Genomic DNA, 26,493 nt, shown 5'->3' with positions numbered 1-26,493 from the left:
TAATTAAGATGCATGTTGGACTGTTTGACATGTTCATTACATTAACAATTATCAACAGACTACAGGCACTATAAAGGTCAGAAAGACAAACAAGCATGCACTCTGTAGATAAAGACTATAAAGGGCAAGTGGATCGGTTTCAATTTTGAAAGCAATCAATTCATTTTATCCTTACAGATGGCAGAAGTTATTGAAACTGCCTAAACACTGGCTCATCAATATACAGATCATTCATTCATTGTTTAATTGAACCATTTATTCCATGTGGCTGACTGTATTTAACTGCATACAATGTATTTGTACTCGAAATTTTTAGAGTTTTACTTTCTCTCCTGCCAGTTGCGAACTGGCAAAACTTTATTTCCACAAATCTGTTTCATTAAATTTCAGCTTATATTTGCTTATTATAGGAATCAGCTCACAATTAGGAAATTTCATATTAATCAGTTTTTTTTTAAATACACAGAACCAGGTAATACTTACACGACTGCCTTTTTCAAAGTATTTAAAACAGGTTTTCTTGAAAAAGTGGCACAATTTCTTACTCATGCAACATGCCCTCAAAAATGTCACTTTTGGAGAACTTTCATGTTTAAAGTATCTTGAGATTTTTTGTCTTAACAATCTGAGAGGCAAACAGAGTCAATATAGCCCAGACGAACTGTGAATAGAAGTAGTGAAGAGACAGAGGATGATAGCAAAACCAGACATAAAAAGCTTACTTGCTGAGCACAATGCAAAAGCTTCCTATATGTCTGTTTAATAGGGCAGGGAAATTCGGTGTACGTGAGGAACGACGTTCCCTGTAACAGTCTTCGATCACAGGAAGCCTCTTTAAAGCTGGCAAGTAAGTAACTGTCATCTAAATTAAGTCATTAACTACTATTCAAGCCAAGCATTGTGACTGCAACAGCCAGCACATATATTTCTCGAGTTGTCAGCATCTCACCAATGACAAGCAAGTGTCCACACCATGGGGAGTGTGCCTCTAGTCAATCTGACAGATCAGGAAGGCTTTGAAAAGTAAAACCAAACAGTCAAAACCCTGGTCACAAGAGAGGCTCCTGCTCATAGAACTATGTTTCACAATTGTTTACCGTGATTGTCAACTTGTTGGAAGTCATATCACATCTCTTGTTCTTCACCCACCGTTAGCTGCATTTTCCTGGCTTCCAGTCTACATAATTGCTTGGGTGCAGCCAATACAGCTCTACATTACAGTGCTGTTGAGAAACCAAGTGAAACATGATGACAGCAGCAACCACATGAATACCTGCTGTCCTCTGAGTCGTGTGTTCCACAGGGCAGATGGACACAGATGCAGCTGCAAGGACATGAGCTCAAAACATGTGAGCTGGAAGCAATGGATCACATCATGTTTGTGCAGCATATTGAAGCCTTTACAATTTCTGATGCAAGAAATGTCCCCTGCTGAGCTTCCTCTATTTTCATTAGTTCATCTATTATGGTGATTTTGAACCAATTACTAAAGCAACTATTGAAGTTATCTGATTTGCCTAAATTATGAACATCTCCCTCTACTGCCCCATATAAAGAGCCAGTGCTTCTTTGTTGCAAACTGTACAATTACTTACTCTCACAGAGAATACTAGGGGAGGCTTCACAGTTAACCAAGTACGCATGCAGTAGTGTTCTTCAGATCCATACATAATATTCTACCTCGGGGCAATGGTATCATCCTCTGAACAGTTCTGTCATGGCAAACAGTAACAAACACATATGGACTGGAGCTTGGGGTGCTCTTGACATGCCAACCATGGAAAAACATCCACACATTTGTTCAAAGGGTTTAATACTGGAGTTCTGGTAAAGCCAATTTTTCTGCCACAGAGGTTTAAGGGTGCCCACTCCCTTTAATAGGACTTAGCTTTTGAGACAACAGATGTTGCAATCTTCCTCTGCCGTGTTCCTGTTTGCATTTAGTGCTCTCTGCACCCAGACATGTGGCATTTGAATAACTCAGTCATAGAGATGTATAGCAGGGAACGGACCCTTCCATGCTGACCAGAAATCCTAACTTAATCTAGTCTCATTTGCCAGCCCCTATCCCACTAAATCCTTCCTACTCATATACCCATCCAGATGCCAATCAAATGTTCTAGTTGTACCAGTCTCCACCACTTCCTCTGGCAGCTCATTCCATACATGGTCCATCCTCCGCACAAAAAAGTTGCCCCCTAGGTCCTCTTTTATTTCTTACCCCTCTCACGCTAAAACCAATGCCCTCTAGTTCTGAACTCTCTGACCCCAGGGAAAAGACTTTGCCTATTTATCCTATTTGTGCCCCTCATAATTTTGTAAACCTCTATAAGGTCACTCCTCAACCTCCGACACTCCAGGGAAAACAGCCCCAGCCTATTCAACCTCTCCCTATAGCTCAAATCCTCCAGCCCTGGCAACATTCTTATAAATCTTTCCTGAACCCTTTCAAGTTTCACAAATTCCTGATGATAGGAGGAAGACCAGAATTGCACACAATATTCCAAAAGTGGCCTAGTCAATGTCCCGTACGGCCTGAAATGACCTCCCAACCCCTATACTCAATGCTCTGACTAATAAAGGAAAGCAGATCAAATGCCTTCTTCGCTATCCTATCTACCTACGACTCCACTATCAAGGAACTATGAACCTGCACTCCAAGGTCTCTTTGTTCAGCAACATTCCCTAGGACTGAGATTTGCCTTTCCAAAATGCAGCACTTCACATTTATCAAAATTAAACTCCATCTGCCACTCCTCGGCCCATTGGCCCATCTGATCAAGATCCTCATTGCACTCTGAGGTAACCTTCTTCGTTGTCAACTACATCTCCAATTTGGTGTCATCTGCAAACTTACTAACCATACCTCCTATATTCACACCCAAATCATTTACAATAAGGTGACGAAAAGCAATGGACCCAACACCAATCCTGGTGGCACTCCACTGGTCACAGGCCTCCAATCTGAAAGGCAACCCTCCTCCACCACCCTCTGTCTTCAAATCAGTTCTATATCCAAATGGCTAATTTCCCCTGTACACCTGTATACAATCTCACCTTGCTAACCAGTCTACCATGAGGTACCTAGTCAAACCCTTTATTGATGTCCAGATAGATCACATCCACCACTGTGCCCTCATCAATCCCCTTTGTTACTTCTTCAAAAACTTCAACTGAGCTTGTGAGACATGATTTTCCTCTATACAGTCCTTGCCTTTCCAAATACATAGTTTGTTGAAAGTAGAGCTGCAGATAAACATGATAGTGACGACGGCATTTGGTATGCTTTCCTCTATTGGACAGCATTGAGTATAGGAATTGGGAGTAATGTTGAGGCTGTACAGGACACTGATTAGACCACTTTTAGAATATTATGTGCTATTCTGATCCCCTTCCTATCGGAAAGGTGTTGTGAAACTTGAAAGGGTTCAGAAAAGATTTACAAGGATGTTGCCAGGGTTGGAGGATTTGAGCTATAGGAGGAGGTTGAATAGGCTGGGGCTGTTTTCTCTGGAGCGTCAGAGGCTGAGGGGTGGCCTTTTCTAAAATTATGGGTTTATAAAATTATGACGGGCATGGATAGGATAAATAGACAAGGTCTTTTCCCTTGGGTGGGAGAGTCTAGAACTAGAGGGCATAGATTTTGGGTGAGAAGGTGAAGATTTAAAAAGGACTAAATGAGCAACTTTTTCACGCAGAGGGTGGTGCTTGTATGAAATAAGCTGCTAAAGGAAGTGTTGGGAGACTGGTACAATTATATTTAAAATGCATTTGGATGGGTATAGGAGTTGGAAGGTTTTAGAGAGATATGGGCCACGTGCTGGCAAATGAGGCTAAATTCAGTTAGGATACATATGGGTTGGCATGGATGTGATGGACCGAAGGGTCTATTTTCGTGTTGTACATCCCTATGTAAATGCTGTCCCTCAGGATTCCCGTTAACAACTTGCCCACCACTGATGTCAGGCACACCGGTCTATAGATCGGTGTCTAAAAGTTGAAGTTCTAAATTGGAGAAAGGCCAATTTTGACAGTATTAGGCAAGAACTTTCAAAAGCTGATTGGAGGCAGACGTTTGCAGGTAAAGGGGCGGCTGGAAAATAGGAAGCCTTCAGAAATGAGATAACAAGAACCCAGAGAAAGTATATTCCTGTCAGGGTGAAAGGGAATGCTGCTAAGTATAGGGAATGCTGGATGACTAAAGAAATTGGGGGCTTGGTTAAGAAAACGATCTATATGTCAGGTATAGACAGGATAGATCGAATGAATCCTTAGAAGAATATAAAGAAAGTAGGAGTATACTTAGGAGGGAAATCAGGAGGGCAAAACGGGGACATGAGATAGCTTTGGCAAATAGAATTAAGGAGAATCCAAAGCGTTTTTACAAATATGTTAAGGTCAAAAGGGTAACTAGGGAGAGAATAGGGCCCCTCAAAGATCAGCAAGGCGGCCTTTGTGTGGATCCACAGAAAATGGGGAAGATACTAAATGAATATTTTGCATCAGTATTTACTGTGGAAAAGGATATGGAAGATATAGACTGTAGGGAAATAAATGGTGACATCTTGAAAAATGTCCAGATTACAAAAGAGGAAGTGCTGGATGTCTTGAAATGCATAAAGTTGGATAAATCCCCAGGACCTGATCAGGTGCACCTGAGAACTCTGTGGGAAGCTAGAGAAGTAATTGCTGGGCCTCTTGCTGAGATATTTGTATCATCGATAGTCACAGGCGATTGCCGGAAGACTGGAGGTTGGCAAACGTGGTGCCACTGTTTAAGAAGGGTGGTAAGAACAAGTCAGGAAACTATAGACCGGTGAGCCTGACCTCGGTGGTGGGCAAGTTATTGGAGGGAATCCTGAGGGACAGGATGTTCATGTATTTAGAAAGGCAAGGACTGATTCAGGATAGTCCACATGGCTTTGTGCGTAGGAAATCACGTCTCATAAACTTGAATGAGTTTTTTGAAGTAGTAACAAAGAAGATTGATGAGGGCAGAGCAGTAGATGTGATCTATATGGACTTCAGTAAGGCGTTCGACAAGGTTCCCCATGGGAGACTGATTAGCAAGGTTAGATCTCATGGAATACAGGAAGAACTAGCCATTTGGATACAGAACCAGCTCAAAGGTAGAAGACAGAGGGTGGTGGTGGAGGTTGTTTTTCAGACTGGAGGTCTGTGACCAGTGGAGTGCCACGAAGATCGGTGCTGGGTCCTCTACTTTTTGTCATTTACATAAATGACTTGGATGCGAGCATAAGAGGTACAGTTAGTAAGTTTGCAGATGACACCAAAATTGGAGGTGTAGTGGACAGCAAGGAGGGTTACCTCAGATTACAGCTGGATCTGGACCAGATGGGCCAATGGACTGAGAAGTGGCAGATGGAGTTTAATTCAGATAAATGCGAGGTGCAGCATTTTGGGAAAGCAAATCTTAGCAGGACTTATACACTTCATGATAAGGTCTTTGGGAGCGTTGCTGAATAAAGAGACCTTGGAGTGCAGGTTCATACTCCTTGAAAGTGGAGTCACAAGTAGATAGGATAGTGAAGAAGGCGTTTAGTATGCTTTCCTTTCTTGGTCAGAGTATTGAGTACAGGTGTTGAGAGGTCATGTTGCGGCTGTACAGGACATTGGTTAGGCCACTGTTGGAATATTGCGTGCAATTTTGGTCTCCTTCCTATCGGAAGGATGTTGTGAAACTTGAAAGGGTTCAGAAAAGATTTACAAGGATGTTGGCAGTGTTGGAGGATCTAAGCTACAGGGAGTGGCTGAACCGGCTGGGGCTGTTTTCCCTGAAGCGTCGGAGGCTGAGGGGTGACTTTACAGAGGTTTACAAAATTATGAGCAGCATGGATAGGATAAATAGACAATGTCTTTTCCCTGGGGTTGGGGAGTCCAGAATTAGATGGCATAGGTTTAGGGTGAGAGGGGAAAGATATAAAAGAGACCTAAGGGGCACCTTTTTCACGCAGAGGGTGGTACATGTATGGAATGAGCTGCCAGAAGATGTGGTGGAGACTGGTACAACTGCAGCTTTAAAAAGGTATTTGGATGGGCATATGAATAGGAAGGGTTTGGAGGGATATGGGCTGGGTGCTGGCAGGTGTGACTAGATTGGGTTGGGATATCTGGTCGGCATGGACGGGTTGGACCAAAGGGTCTGTTTCCATGCTGTACATCTCTATGATTCTAAGTACAGCCCTAATGCTATCCCATATCAAAAATGCCATTTTCCCTCCTCTCGTTTCCTTTCTATCCTTCCTATAGCATTTGTATTCTGGAACATGAAGCTACTAGCTTTGTCCATCCCTGAGCCACATCCCTGTAATTGCTATGATATTCTAGTGCTATGTTCCTAATCTTGCCCTCAGTTCATCTGCCTTCCCTGTTAGACCTCTTGCATTGAAATAATGCAGTTTAATTTATCAGTCCTACCTTGGTCTCAGCTTTGCTTCCACCTGCCTGTCTGCTTGGCTCACTCCTTTTCCCGACTGTACCAGTGTCAGATTGATCTCTTTCCTCATTATCTCCTCGGGGTCCGCCCCCCAACCTTACTAGTTTAAATTCTTCCGAGCAGCTCTAGCAAGTCCCTCTATCAGTATATTAGACCCGTTCCAATTCAGGTGCAATCCATCCTTTTTATACAAGTCACTTCTACCCCAGAAGAAATTCCAATGATCCAAAAATGTGAATCATTCCCCCATATACCAGCGCTTCAGCCCTGCATTCATCTGCTCTATCCTCCTATTCCTACCCTCACTAGCTCGTAGTACCGGCAATAGTCCAGATATTACTACTCTTGAAGACCTCCTTTTTATATTCCTGCCTAACTTTCCATATTCTCCCTTCAGAATTGCATCCTTTTCTTATGTCGTCGGTTCCAACGTGTAAATGACCTCCTGCTGGTCCTTCTGCCCTTTGAGAACATTCCGCACCCTCTCGGGGATATCCTTGATCCTGCCATAATGGAGGCAACATACCATTCTGATTTCTCACTGCTGGCTGCAGAAATGTCTGTCTGTGCCTCTGACCAGAGAGTCCCCAATCACAAATTGTTCACTTGGAACCTGATGTACCCCTCATTACATTACAGCCTCAATACCAGGAACTTGGCTGTTTGTGCTGCATTCCCCTGAGAGTCCATCACCCCCTACATTTTCCAAAGTAATATACTTGTTTGAAATGGGGATAGCCAAATGAGACTCTTGCACTACTGAAGAAGGGCTTATGCCCGAAACGTCGATTCTCCTGCTCCTGGGATGCTGCCTGGCTGCTGTGTTTTTCCAACACCACATTTTTCAACTCGCCTTAGTAACTGTTGCCAGATAATTCCTGTTCATTTGATTTAAAAGACAGCCCTAAAGCCGTACCCTCTACCACTGGTTGTGCCCGTGTAGAAATGAGAGACTTAATAGCTTGTGAACCACTAAAAGTGATTAGAAAGAAATAGAAACACCACCTGTGCTCTCCTAAGGGGTGATTCAATTGAGATGATTAAAATGATCAAAGCCACTGGCTGGATAAGAGATTCTATTCCCTCTGATAAAAAGAGTGGAGGTTGAGGTGGCATAACCTTAAATTTGGAGCTGGATTGTGCTGGTGCAATCAAAAATAATCTTTTCATAAAATATGGTGGAAATCCTGAAAGCTCTCCTCTCTAAAAAGCTGTTGAGTCTAGTGCAATTGATGGGATTTCTGTAACGGAAACCAATTTGAAGAATATGGAGAAAGCTTTGCTCATTTTTCATCACTTTGAACTGCACTACATAAAACAATAGTGCTTCCATTGATACGGTCAACACCACAGACTGCAATCTGCCCCTCTCACTTGGTTTCTTCAACAATATCAATGAAGAACTGACAAATTTCTCCCATGTGAAATACAGGTCATTAAATGGTAATTAGGGTCCTCCTTAGCCACAGTCTAACAACATGGCAGATAAAGCTTGAAGCAATAAACGTCGTCCTCCTTTGCCTATGTGCCAAGGAACAGATGATAATTGACTGAACTGGTTTGAATCCATATGAGCTTGGATAATAACCCTTTCAGTTCGGTTTACAGTAGAACATATAATTGCCATTTTTTTCATGGTATCTTATTATATTTTTGTCAAAGAACTACAGCAGAATGGATATCAGCCACTAGTAGAATCATCCTGGCTTCTGTATCTCAGTAATAATCAATAAACAATATCAAAAAAGAAGTTTGAGATCCATGTAAATGGTCCCATTGGCTGGGCACCATCATATTCTAAAGTGTCTTTAATTCTAAAGTTGTGAATCAGGCATCAGCCTAGATTGACATTTACCCTCTTTAAGCCTTTCAGATCATATAGATCACCAGCACCTATTTAGTACTTACCTTCAGTATAAACATCCACAGCTCCTAGGGTTTCTCCAAGTAAGACAGATTTAAGCTCAATTATCTGCGTAGCTGTCCTTCACTGCTTCCTCCCCAACATCTTTGTCTATTATCTTGTATTAGTAGCTAAAATTTTGCAATACACAATACTATTCCTAGAGATCCCATAAAGGTTTAAGCACATACGGTATAGTTGTGTCACTGCTCTGGACAAAATGAAATCTTATTGAGAATACTTCACTACTCCTCAATGTAACAAGTTTAATTTTAAATTCATGACCAGCATTATTCCAACAAGTGTTAATAATTCAAATTAGATTTACACCACAATTTGGAAGCATTTTACTTCAGCTTGATTTGTTCAAATCGCAAGAGAACAAACCATACTGGAAGTTTTTCATGAGCTATTCTTTTCCTTGAAACTGAATAGAGTTGTGTAATCATCACAAATGCACACTTCATTCCTCAATGACAGCAGTGTGAAGAAAGAATGATTAAGTTACTAAGTGCTTTGTACGTCAAATGCTGCTTTTTTTAAAGAAATGAACCCACGCATACATTTCAACTACATCTGCCAAGCATAAACAGATGGTTTTTTTTGTTCAACACAGATGATGCCCTTTTGCTTCAGCTCTTTTATAAGATGACAAATCTTCAAATTACTTTAAATTATACAAGCATGTGAATAAAAATGTGAAAAAAAGACAATTTTTATTCTGGAATTAAACTCAAAGTATTTATTGTTTGAAGCATCTTACCTAGTGAAGGACATATTTTTTGCTTCAACTATGTGCACAGGAATAAAACTGACAATGACCTCAGATGGCAGCTAGCTGTAATGTCCCTTGAGGTAAATCTGAGTACTGAACAGAGGCAGAATAGCTAATATACAGTACAGATGTGTTCAGAGTAAAGGGAATATCCAAATATTGAGATTTGATACTTACCAGCAGTAACTGGAATGAATACAATGAAAATTAAACCTTATTAGAATCTTATCCAAATATTCTATATTCAATAGACAAAAGAAAGTAATACTGAGAATCAAATCATACTTAACTACATTTGCATCTGTATTAACTGAGACTAGGACAACTAACATATTCAAATATTTCATGTATTCCTCAATGATTCACCTTGTTATGACAATAGACAATAGACAATTGGAGCAGGAGTAGGCCATTCAGCCCTTCGAGCCTGCACCGCCATTCAATATGATCATGGCTGATCATTCCTAATCAGTATCCTGTTCCTGCCTTATCCCCATAACCCTTGATTCCACTATCTTTGAGAGCTCTATCTAACTCTTTCTTAAATGAATCCAGAGACTGGGCCTCCACTGCCCTCTGGGGCAGAGCATTCCACACCGCCACCACCCTCTGGGTGAAGAAGTTTCTCCTCATCTCTGTCCTAAATGGTTTACCCCGTATTTTAAGCTGTGTCCTCTGGTTCTGCACTCACCCATCAGCGGAAACATGTTTCCTGCTGCCAGAGTGTCCAATCCTTTCATAATCTTATATGTCTCAATCAGATCCCCTCTCAGTCTTCTAAACTCAAGGATATACAAGCCCAGTCGCTTCAGTTTTTCAGTGTAAGATAATCCCTCCATTCCAGGAATTGACCTCGTGAACCTACGCTGCACTCCCTCAATAGCCAGAATGTCTTTCCTCAAATTTGGAGACCAGAACTGCACACAATATTCCAGGTGTGGTCTCACCAGGGCCCTGTACATCTGCAGAAGCACCTCGTTGCTTCTATACTCAATCCCTCTTGTTATGAAGGCCAGCATGCTATTAGCCTTCTTCACTACCTGCTGTACCTGCATGCTTGCCTTCATTGACTGGTGTACAAGAACACACAGATCTCTCTGTGCTGCCCCTTTATCTAAATTAATTCCTTTGAGGTAGTAATCAGCCTTCCTGTTCTTGCCACCAAAGTGGATAACCATACATTTATCCACATTAAACTGCATCTGCCATGCATCTGCCCACTCACCTAACTTGTCCAGGTCACCCTGTAATCTCCTAACATCCTCATCACATTTCACCCTGCCACCCAGCTTAGTATCATCAGCAAATTTGCTAATGTTATTGCTGATACTATCTTCTATATCATTAACATATATTGTAAAAAGCTACCATGTTACAATGGTAAATAATTTATAGAAGTTCACAGCATGGAAAGTGACTGTTTGGTCCACAGTGTTTGTTGCGGCTCTGTACTAGCGCAACCCAAACTAATTGCAGTTCTACTTCATCTTTTTTGTTCCTAAAGAACCCAGAAAGGTTTAAGCACACATGGTACAACAAAGCTTGTCAACAGATCAAGTGTCTGTGCCTCTTTGGGTGTTCTGCTACTTCCAGGATTAGATCATTAACATTGCCTTGAAGGGAAAATGGGAACTAGCTTTACTACTTGAAAAAGGTTTATCTGGAAGCACTAGCTTTCGGAGCACTGCTCCTTCATCAGCTGGCCGCACTCCGAAAGCTAGTGCTTCCCAATAAAGCTGTTGGACTATAACCTGGTGTTGAGAGATTTTTAAACTTTGCCCAGCCCAGTCTAACACCGGCTCCTCCACAGAACCTAAGAAGCTGCTTTGTAGAAGGAAAATCAAAATCAGACCCTGTGTAACCAGTGATATCTGGGGCACTTCCAGGATGCCTGCTGACCTTCATGTGCAAAGGGATTCCAGCATTAGCATACATCCCAGCTTTTCGAATGGTCTTCTGAATGTAGCTCAATTTTATGATATGCATAAAATGAGGCAGAACTTCTTGCTGTAGTATCTGCATCTATAGAACAAATTTGTACAGTGAGGGAAAATTCAGCTCTATGTTTCATCTTCCAAAGGGAAGGACTGGAAGGTTCTGGGGAAACTTGCTGACAAAATGGACCTCCATCATTATTTCCTGATCACTGCATTTAATTAAATGGGCGCTGTCCTGGGAAAGTTATCACTTCACTGAATACTTTGCAGAAATTGATGGGACTTGTATAATGGTAATCTGATTAAGTAAGACTTCTACTTTAAACATCATATAACCTCTGGATGTAAAATGATAGCTTCTAGTTGTATACCTAAAGAAAGGAGGAATTAGTTTACTCAATAAACTTTCGTTGTTATTGTTTTATGTACAAATATGCAAACTTGCTTTAGATTTAGATTTCAAAAAGATGGTGCAAGCAGATATGTGTTTATAATTATTTATAATATCAGCAACAGAAAGCAGAATAATCTCAACTGCATATGTTCCAAAACCGTCATCAATAACTTAGTTTTTAAATTATGGGCCCTTGTATGGGCCCATTAATTCAACAATACTAATTAGTGACCATTTCTAACAGTTGGCTTTACAGCTTCAGCTTTTAAAAGGGCAGAGTATAGCTGAAGTCATATTAATGTTACTATTTAGATATTTGAACTCCAAATTCCCCATTTTCCTCTCATTAAATTTACAGTGTATTGCACTCACTCACTGCTAATCTAGTCAATCACCTCCTTGTTCCCTTTCTTTTCCATACTGATGGCTCTCGGACTCTGGCATTGGATAATCAAATGATTCTTCTCTCCACATTCTCCTCGAAAATACTGCTTCCCCTCACAAACAAGCTGTTCCCCACCACAACCTCAGTGTGACATTAACACTGCTGTCCTGGGTTTGACAAATTTGCTTCATTCCTTCCTACTTGCTTTTCTTTCCACTAGTTGTTAGCCTGAGCCTGGTGGTGTTGCCCTCACCATCAAATTACATCTTAATCTCTCCTGGCACCATTTCCTCCATTGAATATCTCACTCCTTGATCCTATTGTGTTCTCAAATACAGTTGGAGCAGAACGGTGGCTCAGTGGTTAGCACTGCTGCCTCACAGCGTCAGGTACCTTGGTTCGAATCAGCCTCAGTGACTGTCTGTGTGGAGTTTGCACATTCTCCCTCTGTGTGCTCCGGTTTTCTCCACGGTCCAAAGATGTGAATAGGCCATGCTAAACTGTCCACTGTGTTCAGGGATGTGTAGGTTAGGTACATTAATCAGGGGTAAATGTAGGGGAATGGGTCCAGGTGGGTTAATCTTTGGAGGGTCAGTGTGGACTCGTTGGGCCGAAGGGTCTGTTTCCACATTGTAGAGATTCTGGGGATACAGCCTCTTCCGTGACTCTCACTTAAGATATTCTTTCTCCTGACACATGCTTTGCGTTGAAAAATTCCTTATGATTTCCATTTTCATCTCAACTCATCATTGTTGACCTACTAACTTGTTGGCCGTCCTGGCCGACTTAAACTTGTTTCCACCAAACTTATTCAAACAAATTCTCCCACCCACACTCACTACACTTCCCTTAGCCCCATTAGCAAAGTTGTCAAAGCATCAATTCTTTCTCAAAGTATTTTCTTGCAAACCTCAATATCCACAACTCCCTATATTATTTTAACCCTATTTCCTCCTACATCAGCATAACTGATTAAACCATTCATCCTACATCTGACTGCACTATGGCAAGCTTCATCGACTACCACTATCTCCTCTTCTGAAATTCTCACCTCTTCAGATTTATCCTGGAAAACTGTAGTCTCCAACATTATTTTTCCCTCTGCCAGAAACAAACAAACAAAATGACAGTAAGAGGCTGCTCAGCCATTGAAAAAGACCTACCCATCAAAATCCAACTTTTGACCCATAGCACAGAAGGCTGCATAGATTTGAGTGTATTTTCCAAGTGCTTTTAAATGCAGTGAGCATTTTAGCTTCTACCAACCTTTTGGGTAATCAACATCAGAATTTTTGATGCCTTTCCATCCTCACTCCTTCCAATCCTTCTCTAACTAGCTCAAAACTATTCCCTCAATGTGGCCTCACTGCTGAGGGAATAGGTCCTTATCCTTTCTAAACAGGTCATTCATGAATTTATTTCTCAATTAAACCAATGAAGCATCAACATTTCAAAAATGCAACCTTGATTGCTATTTTGTTTCTCTTTCGTTTGCTGGTTTTGCTTAAACCTGCTTGTTTTTCTCTTCTTTTTGTTTTCAGGCAGCAGCTATACATTATTCTATCACTCACACACACACACCCGCCCCCCCACCCCGAAACAGATCTTGTTTCTGGATTTGACACTTCACCACTTCCTTTGGCCTCAGAGTAGCAATTTTTACGACATTTTTCCTGTTTCCCATCCTTAAACAGATCTTCCCTTTTGTTCAGTGTCCTTTTCTCCAACTTGTCACTTGTTTAAAACTGACTGCAGTTCTAATTCAACTAGTTCTGATGAGAGATGGTTAACCTGAAAGGTTGTTTATACTGATTCTCTCATCTTGAGTATTCTAGCATCTTCTCTTCTTTATTCTCGATATCTAGCATCTGTGGGCATTTTGTTTTTGTATGGAGATAGCAGGATAAGCTATCAAAGGTTTGGTCAAATGCTAATTAGCTAATAAGGAGTATCTTAGTTAATAGAACATAGAAAAATACAGCGCAGTACAGGCCCTTCGGCCCTCGATGTTGCGCCGATCCAAGCCCATCTAACCTACACTAGCCCACTATCCTCCATATGCCTATCCAATGCCCGTTTAAATGCCCATAAAGAGGGAGAGTCCACCACTGTTACTGGCAGGGCATTCCATGAACTCACGACTCGCTGAGTATAGAATCTACCCCTAACATCTGTCCTATACCTACTTCCCCTTAATTTAAAGCTATGCCCCCTTGTAATAGCTGACTCCATACGTGGAAAAAAGGTTCTCATGGTCAACCCTATCTAAATCCCTAATCATCTTGTGCACCTCTATCAAGTCACCCCTAAACCTTCTTTTCTCCAATGAAAACAGCCCCAAATGCCTCAGCCTTTCCTCATACAATCTTCCTACCATACCAGGCAACATCCTGGTAAACCCGCTCCAGTGCCTCCACATCTTTCCTATAGTAAGGCGACCAAAACTACACATAATACTCTAGATGCGGCCGCACCAGAGTCTTATACAACTGCAACATGACCTCAGGACTCCGGAACTCAATTCCTCTACCAATAAAAGCCAGTACGCCATATGCCTTCTTCACAGCACTATTTACCTGGGTAGCAACTTTCAGAGATCTGTGTACATGGACACCAAGATCCCTCTGCTCATCCACACTACCAAGTATCCGACCATTAGCCCAGTACTCCATCTTCTTGTTACTCTTACCAAAGTGAATCACTTCACACTTAGCTACATTGAACTCCATTTGCCACCATTCTGCCCAGCTCTGCAGATTATCTATATCCTCCTATAACCTGCCACATCCTTCCTCACTGTCAACAACTCCACCGACTTTTGTATCATCCGCAAACTTGCTCACCCAACCTTCTAGCCCCTCCTCCAGGTCATTTATAAAAATGACAAACAGCAATGGTCCCAAAACAGATCCTTGTGGAACACCGCTGGTAACTGCACTCCAACTACTACCTTCTGTCTTCTTCCAGCCAGCCAATTCCTAATCCAAACCTCCAACTCACCCTCAATGCCATACCTCCGTATTCTTTACAGTAGCCTACCATGGGGAACCTTATCAAACGCCTTACTAAAATCCATATACACCACATCTACTGCTTTACCCTCGTCCACCTCCTTAGTCATCTTCTCAAAGAATTCAATAAGGTTTGTGAGGCACGACCCGCCCTTCACAAAACCATGCTGACTATCCTTGATCACATTATTCCTATCTAGATGTTCATAAATCCTATCCCTTACAATTCTCTCTAAGACTTTGCCCACAACAGAAGTGAGACTCACCGGCCTATAGTTACTAGGGTTATCCCTACTCCCCTTCTTGAACAAGGGAACCACATTTGCTATCCTCCAGTCTTCTGGCACTATTCCTGTAGACAACGAGAACATAAAAATCAAGGCTAATGGCTCTGCAATCTCCTCCCTTGCTTCCTAGAGAGTCCTAGGATAAATGCCATCAGGCCCAGGGGACTTATCTACTTTCACCCTTTCCAGAATTTCCAACACCTCTTCCCTACAACTTAAAGCCATCCATTCTAATTAATTGTGACTCAATATTCACATCGGCAACAATGTCCTGTTCCTGAGTGAATACTGACGAAAAGTATTCATTCAGCATCTCCCCAATTTCTTCAGCCTCCACACACAACTCCCCATTACTATCCTTGACTGGACCTATTAAGAGATACACCAATGCAGAGAGGTTAAAGGAGAGAGGAGTATAAGGCCTTGGCAAATGAGGGTGTGACCACCATTGAGGTAGTAATTAAAATTGGTCACATGCAAGAGACTAGGAGCAGCACGGTGGCTCAGTAGTTAGCACTGCTGCCTCACAGCACCAGGGTCCCAGGTTCGATTCCAGCCTCTGGCGACAGTCGTGTGGAGTTTCCACATTCTCACTATATCTGCGTGGATATCCACCCCCACAGTCCAAAGATGTGCAGATCAGGTGAATTGGCCATGCTAAACTGCCCCATAGTGTTAGGTACATTAGTCAGAGGGAAATAGGTCTGGGTGGGTTACTCTTTGGAGGGTCGGTGTGGACTGGTTGGGCCGAACGGCCTGTTTTCACACTGTAGGTAATCTAATCTAATCAGGATTGGAGGCACACAGAGGTAACAGGATTGGCAATAGTTATAAAAATAGGAGAATTGAGGCCATGGAAACAGTTGAGACATTGCTTAATCTGAAATCAATGTAGATCAGAAAGCACAAGGGTTCTAGATGCTATGTAAATGCAAGTCCTTTCTTTCTTTATCTTAATCAAAGTTGTTATTGCAGATACACAACTCATTGTTTATGAATGAGATATTACCTTACATTTGAGATTAAAGTTTATTCGACACTGGTGAGTTGGTTTTAAGTTTATGTAGTAGCAGTTTTAATAGAACACATTTCATTTGCGGTTTTTCAGTCATCTTTGTCAACAACAACAAATCTGTTGGCCTGAGTTGTTGGAACAACTTAGTCACATATTTGGGACCATGTGGAAGCTCTAACAAGCTAACTCTGTGGAAATTACTCAGGAAATTGAAGATTCCAATGTGCAAAACCCAGCATCTTGAACCCTCTGAGAAAGCCCCTTAAACAGTGGAAAAGTCAGTGGTAACAAATAACTTAAATTTAATAATTATCCAGGTAAAGAGAGAGGTCTAAAAACCTGCTCTAAACTGCAGGCTAACTATTAAGCTGAACTATTAACACTGCTGACTCCCAACTGCATCCTCCCCAATACAAAACGACTCATGTTTAACTCCATTTGTCGAAAGCACCAACTTAGGGCATGCACCTAGTTCTATGTATCAGCGCCATAAAGTTTTGAAACGAGAATGAACACTACCCATTTCTCCACCAATTTCTGTTTTTCACATGAGAACTGAATACGTGATAAATTTATCAATTATCAAATTAACCATCTGTCAAAACAACTGATATTTTTGTTTTTAAACACAGCTTCAACTTCTTATCTCCTTTCAGCAATTTGTCTTGCCCTAATTAAGAAAAAAAAGATTTGGGGAGAAAAAGTTCATTTGGTGTTTGAACTCGCAAACATTTTATCTTGTCAAAACCAGGATGTTTTGCATTGGTTGGAAGAAGTCTATAAAACAAGCATTTATAATTGCTGACATGGTACATGCCGATGTGGATCTCCCTGAACACAGTGCTTGCAGCAGCAATTCATTCATATCCTCTCCATTCACTTATGAATCCAAGTCAGCAACATCAAGATCGATTTCCAACCCTTTCCTAGGGTCACTGGGCAACTGAACGGCTAAGACAGACTTTCAGTATAAAGCCCATAAATATTCTCAACCATTCAATGGAGAAACAATAATATATAACAGCACAGTTGACATTATTAATCTCACTTATGGGAGATGACAGCAGCAAATAATTTCTGAAATGAACTGCACTGGATTAGGACACAGGTTAAAACATCTTGTTTCTCTGGACAGTGAATCTGCCACAAACTTAGTCCTCCTTCATTTCAGCATTGCATTTAGGAACAACTGGTCCTATGGACACTTGGCCACATTCCTGTCATAATTCCAGCAGTGCTCTGAAGAACATAGCAAATGTAGGGCATTCATGTCATAAAGTCTCTGTTGATATTTTCTGGGGTGCCTTATAATCTTTTCCTGCACTTATTAAGCAGGTACCCGAAATAATAGTACGTGATTAGGAAGACATAGCTGAGAAAGAAGCTCAGACTACCTAGAATTCTTGTTTCTTAGGCTCATCAGGAATTCTGCAATGTATTTCTTTCTAAGCTTGATCAGCAGCAGAAAAGGTGCTAATTGCAGGCAGTTTCAAACAGTGAGCTGAAACTGGGTAGTGACCTGTGTTGGAGCAAGGACAGGAATTAGATCTAGTGAGGTTATTCCTCACAGGCTTCAGATTTCAGCAGCTGATAGGTAAAACTCAGCAGCTGGAAGCAGCAGAACTGGATGGGAAGAATGTGCCAGACATAAACAAAATCAAAACCAACAAACATGTACCTCTCAAGAAAAGAATCCAGAACCCAAGACTTAACTGAGGGCAGCTCTATTTTCAAATGTCATGCAATGGTTAACTGCATCACAGACATTTTGCAAGGCAGAGCTCTGCATAAACACTTTTTGAACTGCACAGGTTTTAGAGGAAGACAATGACTTGGTGGGAGGTGAGTGCAGTGGAAGAATGACAGTATATAGTAGCAGAGAGAGAAGAATGTACTTACCCTTGCAAACCACAGATGACCAGTAGTCCTCTTGCAACATTGCTGCACTTTTCTCCAAACCACGGACACTGTGCTTACCCAGCTGACTATATTGAGCAGGCTGGCAGCTAAGGTTAAACATGGTGATCACAATATGTAACTTTTGCCACTGTGTTACTACAACTAGGGTATACGGTACAATAAATGATAGTTGGTTTAAACTGAACCCTGTGCACTTTGTTGATAACTGTCTACATTCACGCTTCTAATTTTTCAGAAATTATTCATTCCTTGGGATATTGTAGCTCTCTCCATTGAGTTTAGTACCCAAAGCACTGATCGCATGCAGACTTGCAGTTCTCAGTAATAAATAGGAATTTCCAAATCTCATCTCACTGAACTAACTCCAAATTCTGTCTGAACAATACAACCATAATGGATTTGAAGCAAAATAAATTGTATTCTTTTTTGACAAAATAACATGATGCTTTACAAGAACAACCAAAAATAAATTTTAAAAGCTGTCATTCATTGAGATTAAGGTAGAATATTGTCAGGATGTCATCCTGGTAACTTATTATTCGGTTTCAATAGCAGCAAGATCAGAGATATTTCTCGAGTGTGCTAATTCATTTTCTGGAATGTGTTACCCTTTTGGAAGATGCCTCATTTCAGGCAGTCACGGTTAGGGTCAAAAAACACAGTATCCAGTGATATAGGGCACAGCTAAACAATGACTTGTACAAAACTTTATAAGTCTGCGTGCCAGAAAATAAGGGCAGATGCTTCCCAGGCTGTGAGCAATGTGAACAATAGTGAGTCAGTTTAAAAAATGAAATTCTGGAGATTGTGAAAAAAAAGCTTGGTTTTCCACGCAAGGTTTTAATGATGAGATGCGAATCCCATTCTGAGACAAGGGGCCTTTTCACATTCATTATTACCTAATTCTACCTCACGTATATACAGTTTGCTATTTTCCCAGACTTGGGAGAGAAAATAGAAATGAAACTGAATGTGCACCTTGCTCACCAGCTCTTCTCAGTGCCTTCCCGTTGTTTCCCCAACAACCCAGGGCATGCTCCATACACAGTATCAAGATCAATTCCTATCTACATCAGCCTTACCAGATCATCATGGTACATCTTTGATTCAATCATTGCTTTGACACTGCACTTTGAAGCTCACTGGCACCTTACGTTGTTATGCTGCTGCTAGGCAGTCCCGAAGAAGGGTTACACGTGAAATGTTGACTTCTCCATCTCCCGATGCTGCCTGGCTTGCTGTGCTCTTCCAACCTCCTGCCTGTCTACTTTGGATTCCAGCATTTGTAGTTTTTTTTGGTCTCTTCTGCACATGAGACAGGCAGCTATCCCATGTACTGGCATGAAGAGCATGTTAGGGCTACGGCTTGATTTCTTATTACTCACTTCACTCCTACAGGCAACCCCAGAGTTGGGAATGGCTCCATTCTTGAGTCCATTTGCAAGCTGAACACAGTGCAGGACAATATAAGATTGCCATTGATAAGTACTGAAAATGTTCACAGGCCGGATCTTTAAAATTACACCCATACAAGGGGTCGTGTTCATCAGTATGCATTCATCAGGTGGATGTTCCTGAATCAGGGATTCTCTGTACTTCAGTGCTCATACTTCAGTCTACCTTTTAGTCTTGACAGAAAACCAGGCAGCTTGTCACATGTGGCATCAATGAACAGTCAATTATAATTAATCAGGAATGGCTCGTCTTCAGTCATAGAAAGTGGCGTGGTGCCACAAGTGAGCTTGTAGTAAGCATAGACAGCAGGAAGGGTGAGCAGTTTGGAGCCATAGGTAGCAAAGAGCTATTGAGATACGATAGTGAGAGTGGTAGATCATGGGACTTGGTGGGAGGTGAGTGCAGTGGAAGAGTGACAGTATATAGTAGCAGAGAGAGAAGAATGTACTTACCCTTGCAAACCACAGATGATCAGTAGTCCTCTTGCAACATTGCTGCACTTCTCTCCAAACCACAGACACTGTGCTTACCCAGCTGACTATATTGAGCAGGCTGGCAGCTAAGGTTAAACATGGTGATCACAACATGAATGCTGGGAAGTCCCAGCACCAGTGAGCATTGAGCTGTCACTGAGCGTAAGAGTGACACTATGCTACTGAGTGAGGTGAAAGCATAATATAACAGGAGAAAAGTCACCAGGGCTCAGAGTGAAACCCTCCCTGAAACTCACTACAAATTGATACTTAGCCAGGGAAGTCCAGCCCTAATTGTCTATTGAAATTAGATCGCAGGAAATATCTTGTCCAAAGGATAACAGTGGTTTTAATCTTTTGTTTTAAGAAATTTCTAGGTGCTGAGAAACTAAACTTCAGCTGGCCATCAATGTTAAGAGTTTATCTGGATATTACTTTAGTGTCCTACAAAATAGAGATAGGCAGCAGGATGTCAAGATAGTAAATGTGAGAGGATTTGAACTTTATCTGATTAGTACAACCAAAAGAAAAATAATGCCAATTTATGTAATAGAAAAAGGCAAAACATTTAATTCATCATGGCATGAGGATAACGAACTCGAATGGTATAATGCCAGGGCATCAGCATGTGCCCTGGTTACTAAGCAATGCTCACTACTTGCTGGGAATCAACCTGGTGGAAAGGGATACGTCATGATAAAAAAGCAAAATGCCTGGGCAGAGACAATATGTTTCAACTAGCAATCTTGATATAGAATTAAAAAGCAATGCCAGGTTGGTCATAGTGATGGGATTTTGTAATTAGGTCAGGACATCACTTCTGCAATTATACAAGTTCAACTCAACTGTGAGGTGGTTTTGGATTTAAGTAATGATATAGTACAAATCAGTCCGGAGGTCGGACTAGTATCCTTAGAAAAAGATCTTACAAATTTGCTCGCTTCACCACTTGAGTTCACATTTGTGTGCTGAATTTGTGTCAATTTCTCCCATGGAAGCTTTCTCTGGTGATAGTGGCCAATATTGTCCCTCGTCCAACAATACTAAAACAGATTGTTTGGTCATTACCTCATTGTTATTTATGGGGCTTCACTGTGCAGAAACTTACTGCTCCAGTCCTTAGATTGCAAAAATCATTAAAAGCATTTCTCTGGCTAAAAAACACCATGGGCTGTCAAAAAGTCATTTAAAAGTGCTACATAAATATAAACTCCCACATTTAAGGGCGGCACGGTGGCACAGTTGTTAGCACTGCTGCCTCACAGCGCCTGTAGACCCGGGTTCAATTCCCGACTCAGGCGACTGACTGTGTGGAGTCTGCACGTTCTCCCCGTGTCTGCGTGGGTTTCCTCCGGGTGCTCCGGTTTCCTCCCACAGTCCAAAGATGTGCGGGTCAGGTGAATTGGCCAAGCTAAATTGCCCGTAGTGTTAGGTAAGGGGTAAATGTAGGGGTATGGGTGGGTTGCGCTTCGGCGGTTCGGTGTGGACTTGTTGGGCCGAAGGGCCTGTTTCCACACCGTAAGTCTAATCTAAAAAGTCTAATCTAATTTATGTTCATTGAAGGATTTTGTTTGGTCTCACTAAATGTGCAATTTGTCAAGTAGGGCCTTACAAACTACTCAAAATGCTTTTTCTGAATACTTACATTACACACATTTTATCCAAAGTATCGAAAATTTTAAACACCCTAAATAATAGCAACAACAAATAATTCTGCAAAAGTTAAAGTAATTATCATATGCTTTTTATTATAATCACTAAAGACTTTTTGTGGGCTATGTACTACAAGTGCAAAACCACAATAAGATTGTGTCTGCATACATTTTTGACTTTTCCATGATGACCATACAGGAATTTGTGCCTTTACAAACTTCTGTGACACATTTGTGATTTTAGCTGGCAGAAGGGTGTTATCACAATGTGAAATATTTAAAAACACTTCCAATGCAAATAAGGAACCCAGAATTTATAAATCCTCTCAGCCTCAACTCCATTTTCCTGCCCGCTCTCCTCAACTTTACAAGCCATTACTAAATAAAAATCTGCCTATGTCCATTCATCCACCTAGGGTAGCGAATGCCACAGATTCACAATCTTTTGAAAGATGAAATTTCTCCTTATTTCTGTTGTAAAGCTGCTGCCCCTTACCCTAAAACAATAACCTCTTGTTCTAAATTGCCCCACACAAGGAAACATCTTTTTTAAAGTCTACTTTATCATTCACTGACTGCATCTTATATACGCCAATGAGATCTGCTTTCATTCTTTTACATTTCAGAGTGCACGCCTAAACTGCTCAATATCTCTTCAAAATATTCAACCCTCACCTCTGGGATCAAATTAGTGAACCTCCCCTGAACTTCCTCCAATGTAACTATATCCCTCAGAGACCTAAACTGGAAGCAAATTCCAGGTATGGTAAAGCTGTAGGAACACTTCTCTACTTTTAAATTCTATTCATTTAGCAATAAATGCCAAAATTTCACTTACCTTCCTTATTACATGCTGTACCTGCATATCAGTTTCTGTGAATAATGCATGAGAACGCCCAGATCTCTTTGCACCAAAGCAATTTGAAGTTTCTCTTATTTTCGGTAATACATTAGGTAATTCTTCTGACTAAAATGGAAATTTCTCACATAACCTGGTTAAATTTCATCTGCTAAATTTTGGCCCATTTACTATACATATCCATTTGTATATTTATTTCATTTCAACTTACTTTCCCACCTATTTTAGTGTCATCTGCAAATTTGGATATGGTAGCTTCTATTCCTGCATCCAATTCATTAATATAAACTGTAAATAGTTAGGCCTGAGGACCAAACCCTGTGGCACCCCTCTAGTTACATCTTACCAACCAGAAAATGACCCATTTATACTGACTCCCTGCATTGTTGGTCAGTAAACTCTTTATCCAAGCTAATAAACTATCCTAGCCTCATGGGACATCTTGGAATTATATCAGAAATAGATGGTTGGGCCATAGTATAAATCCTCATAAATCATATGAATGCCTTAGAATTTCAACAACCAAAACTTCAAACCTTCATAAGATAGATGTTTGAACAAACTGAATTGGAGTGCTTATCCACCCACCATGCCCACTCATCCAGCAGGAATGTGGGTTTGTTGCCTTCAGAGAATTACTGGTGGGAAGAATGGGGCTTGGAGTCCTGGAGTTGAGCTCCTACCTGCCATTTGGTTGTTCAGTTAGCCCAACTAAGTAAAAATTCAGACTGTACTCTTGTGGGCTAACACCATAGTTGATACACACTCTAGTTTTATCCACTAATAATCTCATATCATCATCAATTGGGGAAATATGTAGCCAAATGGATTGAGAACACATCAATTAGCATTTGACATGGCATCTAATATAATTCAATGTACGATTGATGCACCAAGCACATAGTATGCGATGTTCAATTACAGGCAAACGATTTACTTCATATCTGCCCTGCGTGCTGTTGTCAAAGAACACCAGTTCTTGTTTTTAAACACTACGCACTTCAACTTTTATGCTGTGCTTTTCTGCACCAATTTTTATCACCATGTAATGTTACGATGCTTTAAACTGTCTGTCAAAATCATTGCTCCATAAAACCTGTGAGCAATTGCGGGCACAGTAAAATCTGCTTTACTCGAAAGGTTGCTTTTACAATGCTGTAACAGTGGAACAATGATCAAAGATGAAAATTACTTACAGATCAAACACTAGGTAATGGAATCCTTCCTCTGATATGCTATCATGGAGGCGAACTGAAAAAGAAAAACAAAATCTAACACATCGATTCTTTGACATTTGAAATTAAATGTGTGCCACACAAAAATAGTGTGTACAAATTTAGACATTAGTATATACAAGACCAGCAAAAATACCCCAAATGTAATACTGAAATCGCTACCACTAACAATTGATTGAACTACATTATTTTAATATACATGTATGGCTCATCCATTGTCCATTTATTTCACTATCAATGGTCCAATGTATTTTGAAGTATTATGGATACAGTCTATGCAGCAAATAACACAATTCACTTTGAACATGAGCATACTACTTACAGAAAGTATTTGATGATGCATACTATTTATAGAAAGTCAAGAACAAACTGAAAGGAAGGGAAAATGCTGGGAACATTCTATATCTGTGGAGACAGATACAGAATTAATGGAAAACAAAAAACACCGCAGATGCTGGAAATCTGAAACAGAGACAGCTTCAGAAACGCAGGAGGTCTGGCATTCTGAAGGGTCACTGGGCCTGCTTTCTCTCCACAAAATGAACAGCCCTGGGTGGAGAAACCCAGAAAAAATGGCTTCCCCCATAACCTGCTAATGTAATGCCAGGACCTGATTTGCAATTCTGCCCCCATTTCCTAGCCACAGGCACCCCTCTTGGTCTATCAAGGAGCTGGTCCTTTAACACCAATACACAGCTGAGGATCAGAGAACAGGAAAGATTGCACTGAAGATAACAAGGAAGTTAGTGGCAGGGATTGGAACATTAAAAGTGACAGCCTGACAGTGTTGGGGGGAAAATCAGAGGGACTGGAATTCAATTTTTGAATCCAGTAGTCCTCACATCATTTTAGACACTAGGCTAAAATTAAAAATCTCAGGCATACATTTTGATTAAAATACTTAAATAAAAACAATTAATCAATCAATCTCCTCAGTGCAAGACTGCCTCTCTACTCCAAACCTAACTGGAGTGAATTTGTTGTTAATACTTTCATCTGAACATAGGTGTTTTGTGGTGATGGTAGTTTAGGGATGGAGGGGTTGTGGTGGTGATTTGGGGGTGGGTGGAGGCGACAGAGCTATTTTTCGAGTCCTTGAATGAATGAAGTGCACACTCTGATGAGGTTTCACAGTACAGGCCAACATTTTTTTGGACAGTTTATTACACAAGTGACAACTGCAGAGCTAAACCACTGCTATTGTGCAGACATATCGCACCTGTAGACCCACAGCTATCTGAAGGGTGGGATCAAAGAAAAGATAAATGCTGCAAAATGATATTTTCTCACACCACAGTATTATTTTACTGGCTGCTATACTTAATTTGTGAAAGGGGAGTAAATTAACAGCACAAAAAAAGAGAACTGAGCTTCAGTGTGAACCCAGATGAATAACACCACTTTCCTTTGATGGATGAGCCTAAAAGCTCACTCAAAAACATTCCAATGGCACCAGGACTTGCAGTTCAACCAGATAATGGATGTTTCAATCAATCAGGTGGTGACCAATTCAAAGATGAAAACAAAATTTCAAAAAGAATGGGTGAAGTATATGAAAAGGTAATATATAAAAGGCTGCAGACGAGAAAACTAACATCAGTCTAGCAGTTGAACCAAACAGTAATTGGATTGAGGGATTCTAAATGTCCAAACACAGCTGTACAACCTCATATACCTCATCTGCTACCAGGGGATCCAAGAGATATTGACTGCTTTCAAGAAGGGAGACAAGCTCAATTGTGTAGCTTTCCTGTTGTCTGCCACAGACGAAATTAGGTATTTAAGGATCCCCAAAAGCACCTCCTCTCAGTGGCCAAAGAACTCCTTTCCAAGTCTCTCACACACAGTTCAACCATCGAGAGGCTCAGACACAATCTTCATCCTGTGGTAATTCAAGCACCATTCAAGACCAACTGCTGCGCGGGGTCTCTTTCAACTTCACAAAGAAACTTTTTGACTCTCAACCACATAAATAGAAAGGAGGAATTTTCAACATTGCTCCGCATGAGGTCCACTGAAGATGTTACCTAGTAAAGTAACAAAATGTCTGGAAATGAACCTTTCAGCTCAGTGAGCAAACCTACATCCAAAACCTCAACCTGAGCTACAAATCTTCTCAAAAGAAAAGTATTATAAAATATCATCCTCAAATTTGCCCATAGAAATTTGGCATCATGAAAGAGGTAGAGAATGATGACGACAAATTTCTGTGTGTAGTCAAGAAAGTCTTTGTCCTCATCAGTGGAACCATGACATACTCTATCTTATTGAAGATGAGGATCAAACAAGGTGACTTCATTTCAACAATTCTCTTCTTTCTCAACCTTTCGCACTGCAATACTGCAAATTACCCACATTCAAGGAGATAATCAACAGATGAGAAACTACGCCATCTTCAATCCAATAGCAAAATTTCTTCAGCCTCAGATCATAGAGCTTCAGTTCACTGATGACACTCATCTGTGCACGGACTCAAAAACTAAGCTCCAGGCCATTTCTACAAATTATTTGATAAGTTGGTTCCTTCTTTAAATACGTGGAAAACTAAGAGTCTCTTTCAACCAGCTCGTATAGCAAAACACAAATTAAGATCAATGGTGACGTGCACATCTCGACAGCCTCATCCTCATGAAGGCACAGATGACAAATTCATCATCACCTCAAAAGTGGCAGCTCAGCCTTTGAAATTTTTGAGGGGAAAAGTACTGCAGGATCAAAATCGCAAGTCTGTTCAC

At 40.9% G+C, this 26,493-nt stretch overlaps 1 protein-coding gene across 13 annotated transcripts in view; it reads right to left on the bottom strand.

The window, feature by feature from the left end:
* LOC132816629 (calcium/calmodulin-dependent protein kinase type II subunit delta) overlaps positions 1–26,493 on the bottom strand; it is a 311,557-nt gene that overhangs the window by 127,078 nt on the left and 157,986 nt on the right. For all 13 annotated transcript variants that reach the window (XM_060826454.1, XM_060826470.1, XM_060826504.1 and 10 more), the window contains exon 4: positions 23,720–23,774. In XM_060826454.1, coding sequence (XP_060682437.1) covers positions 23,720–23,774 — 55 coding nt within the window. The remainder of the gene's footprint in view (positions 1–23,719; positions 23,775–26,493) is intronic.

Source organism: Hemiscyllium ocellatum, chromosome 1 (assembly GCF_020745735.1).
Source record: "Hemiscyllium ocellatum isolate sHemOce1 chromosome 1, sHemOce1.pat.X.cur, whole genome shotgun sequence".
NCBI classification, from domain to species: domain Eukaryota; kingdom Metazoa; phylum Chordata; class Chondrichthyes; order Orectolobiformes; family Hemiscylliidae; genus Hemiscyllium; species Hemiscyllium ocellatum.
This window is presented reverse-complemented; position numbering and strand designations above follow the sequence as displayed.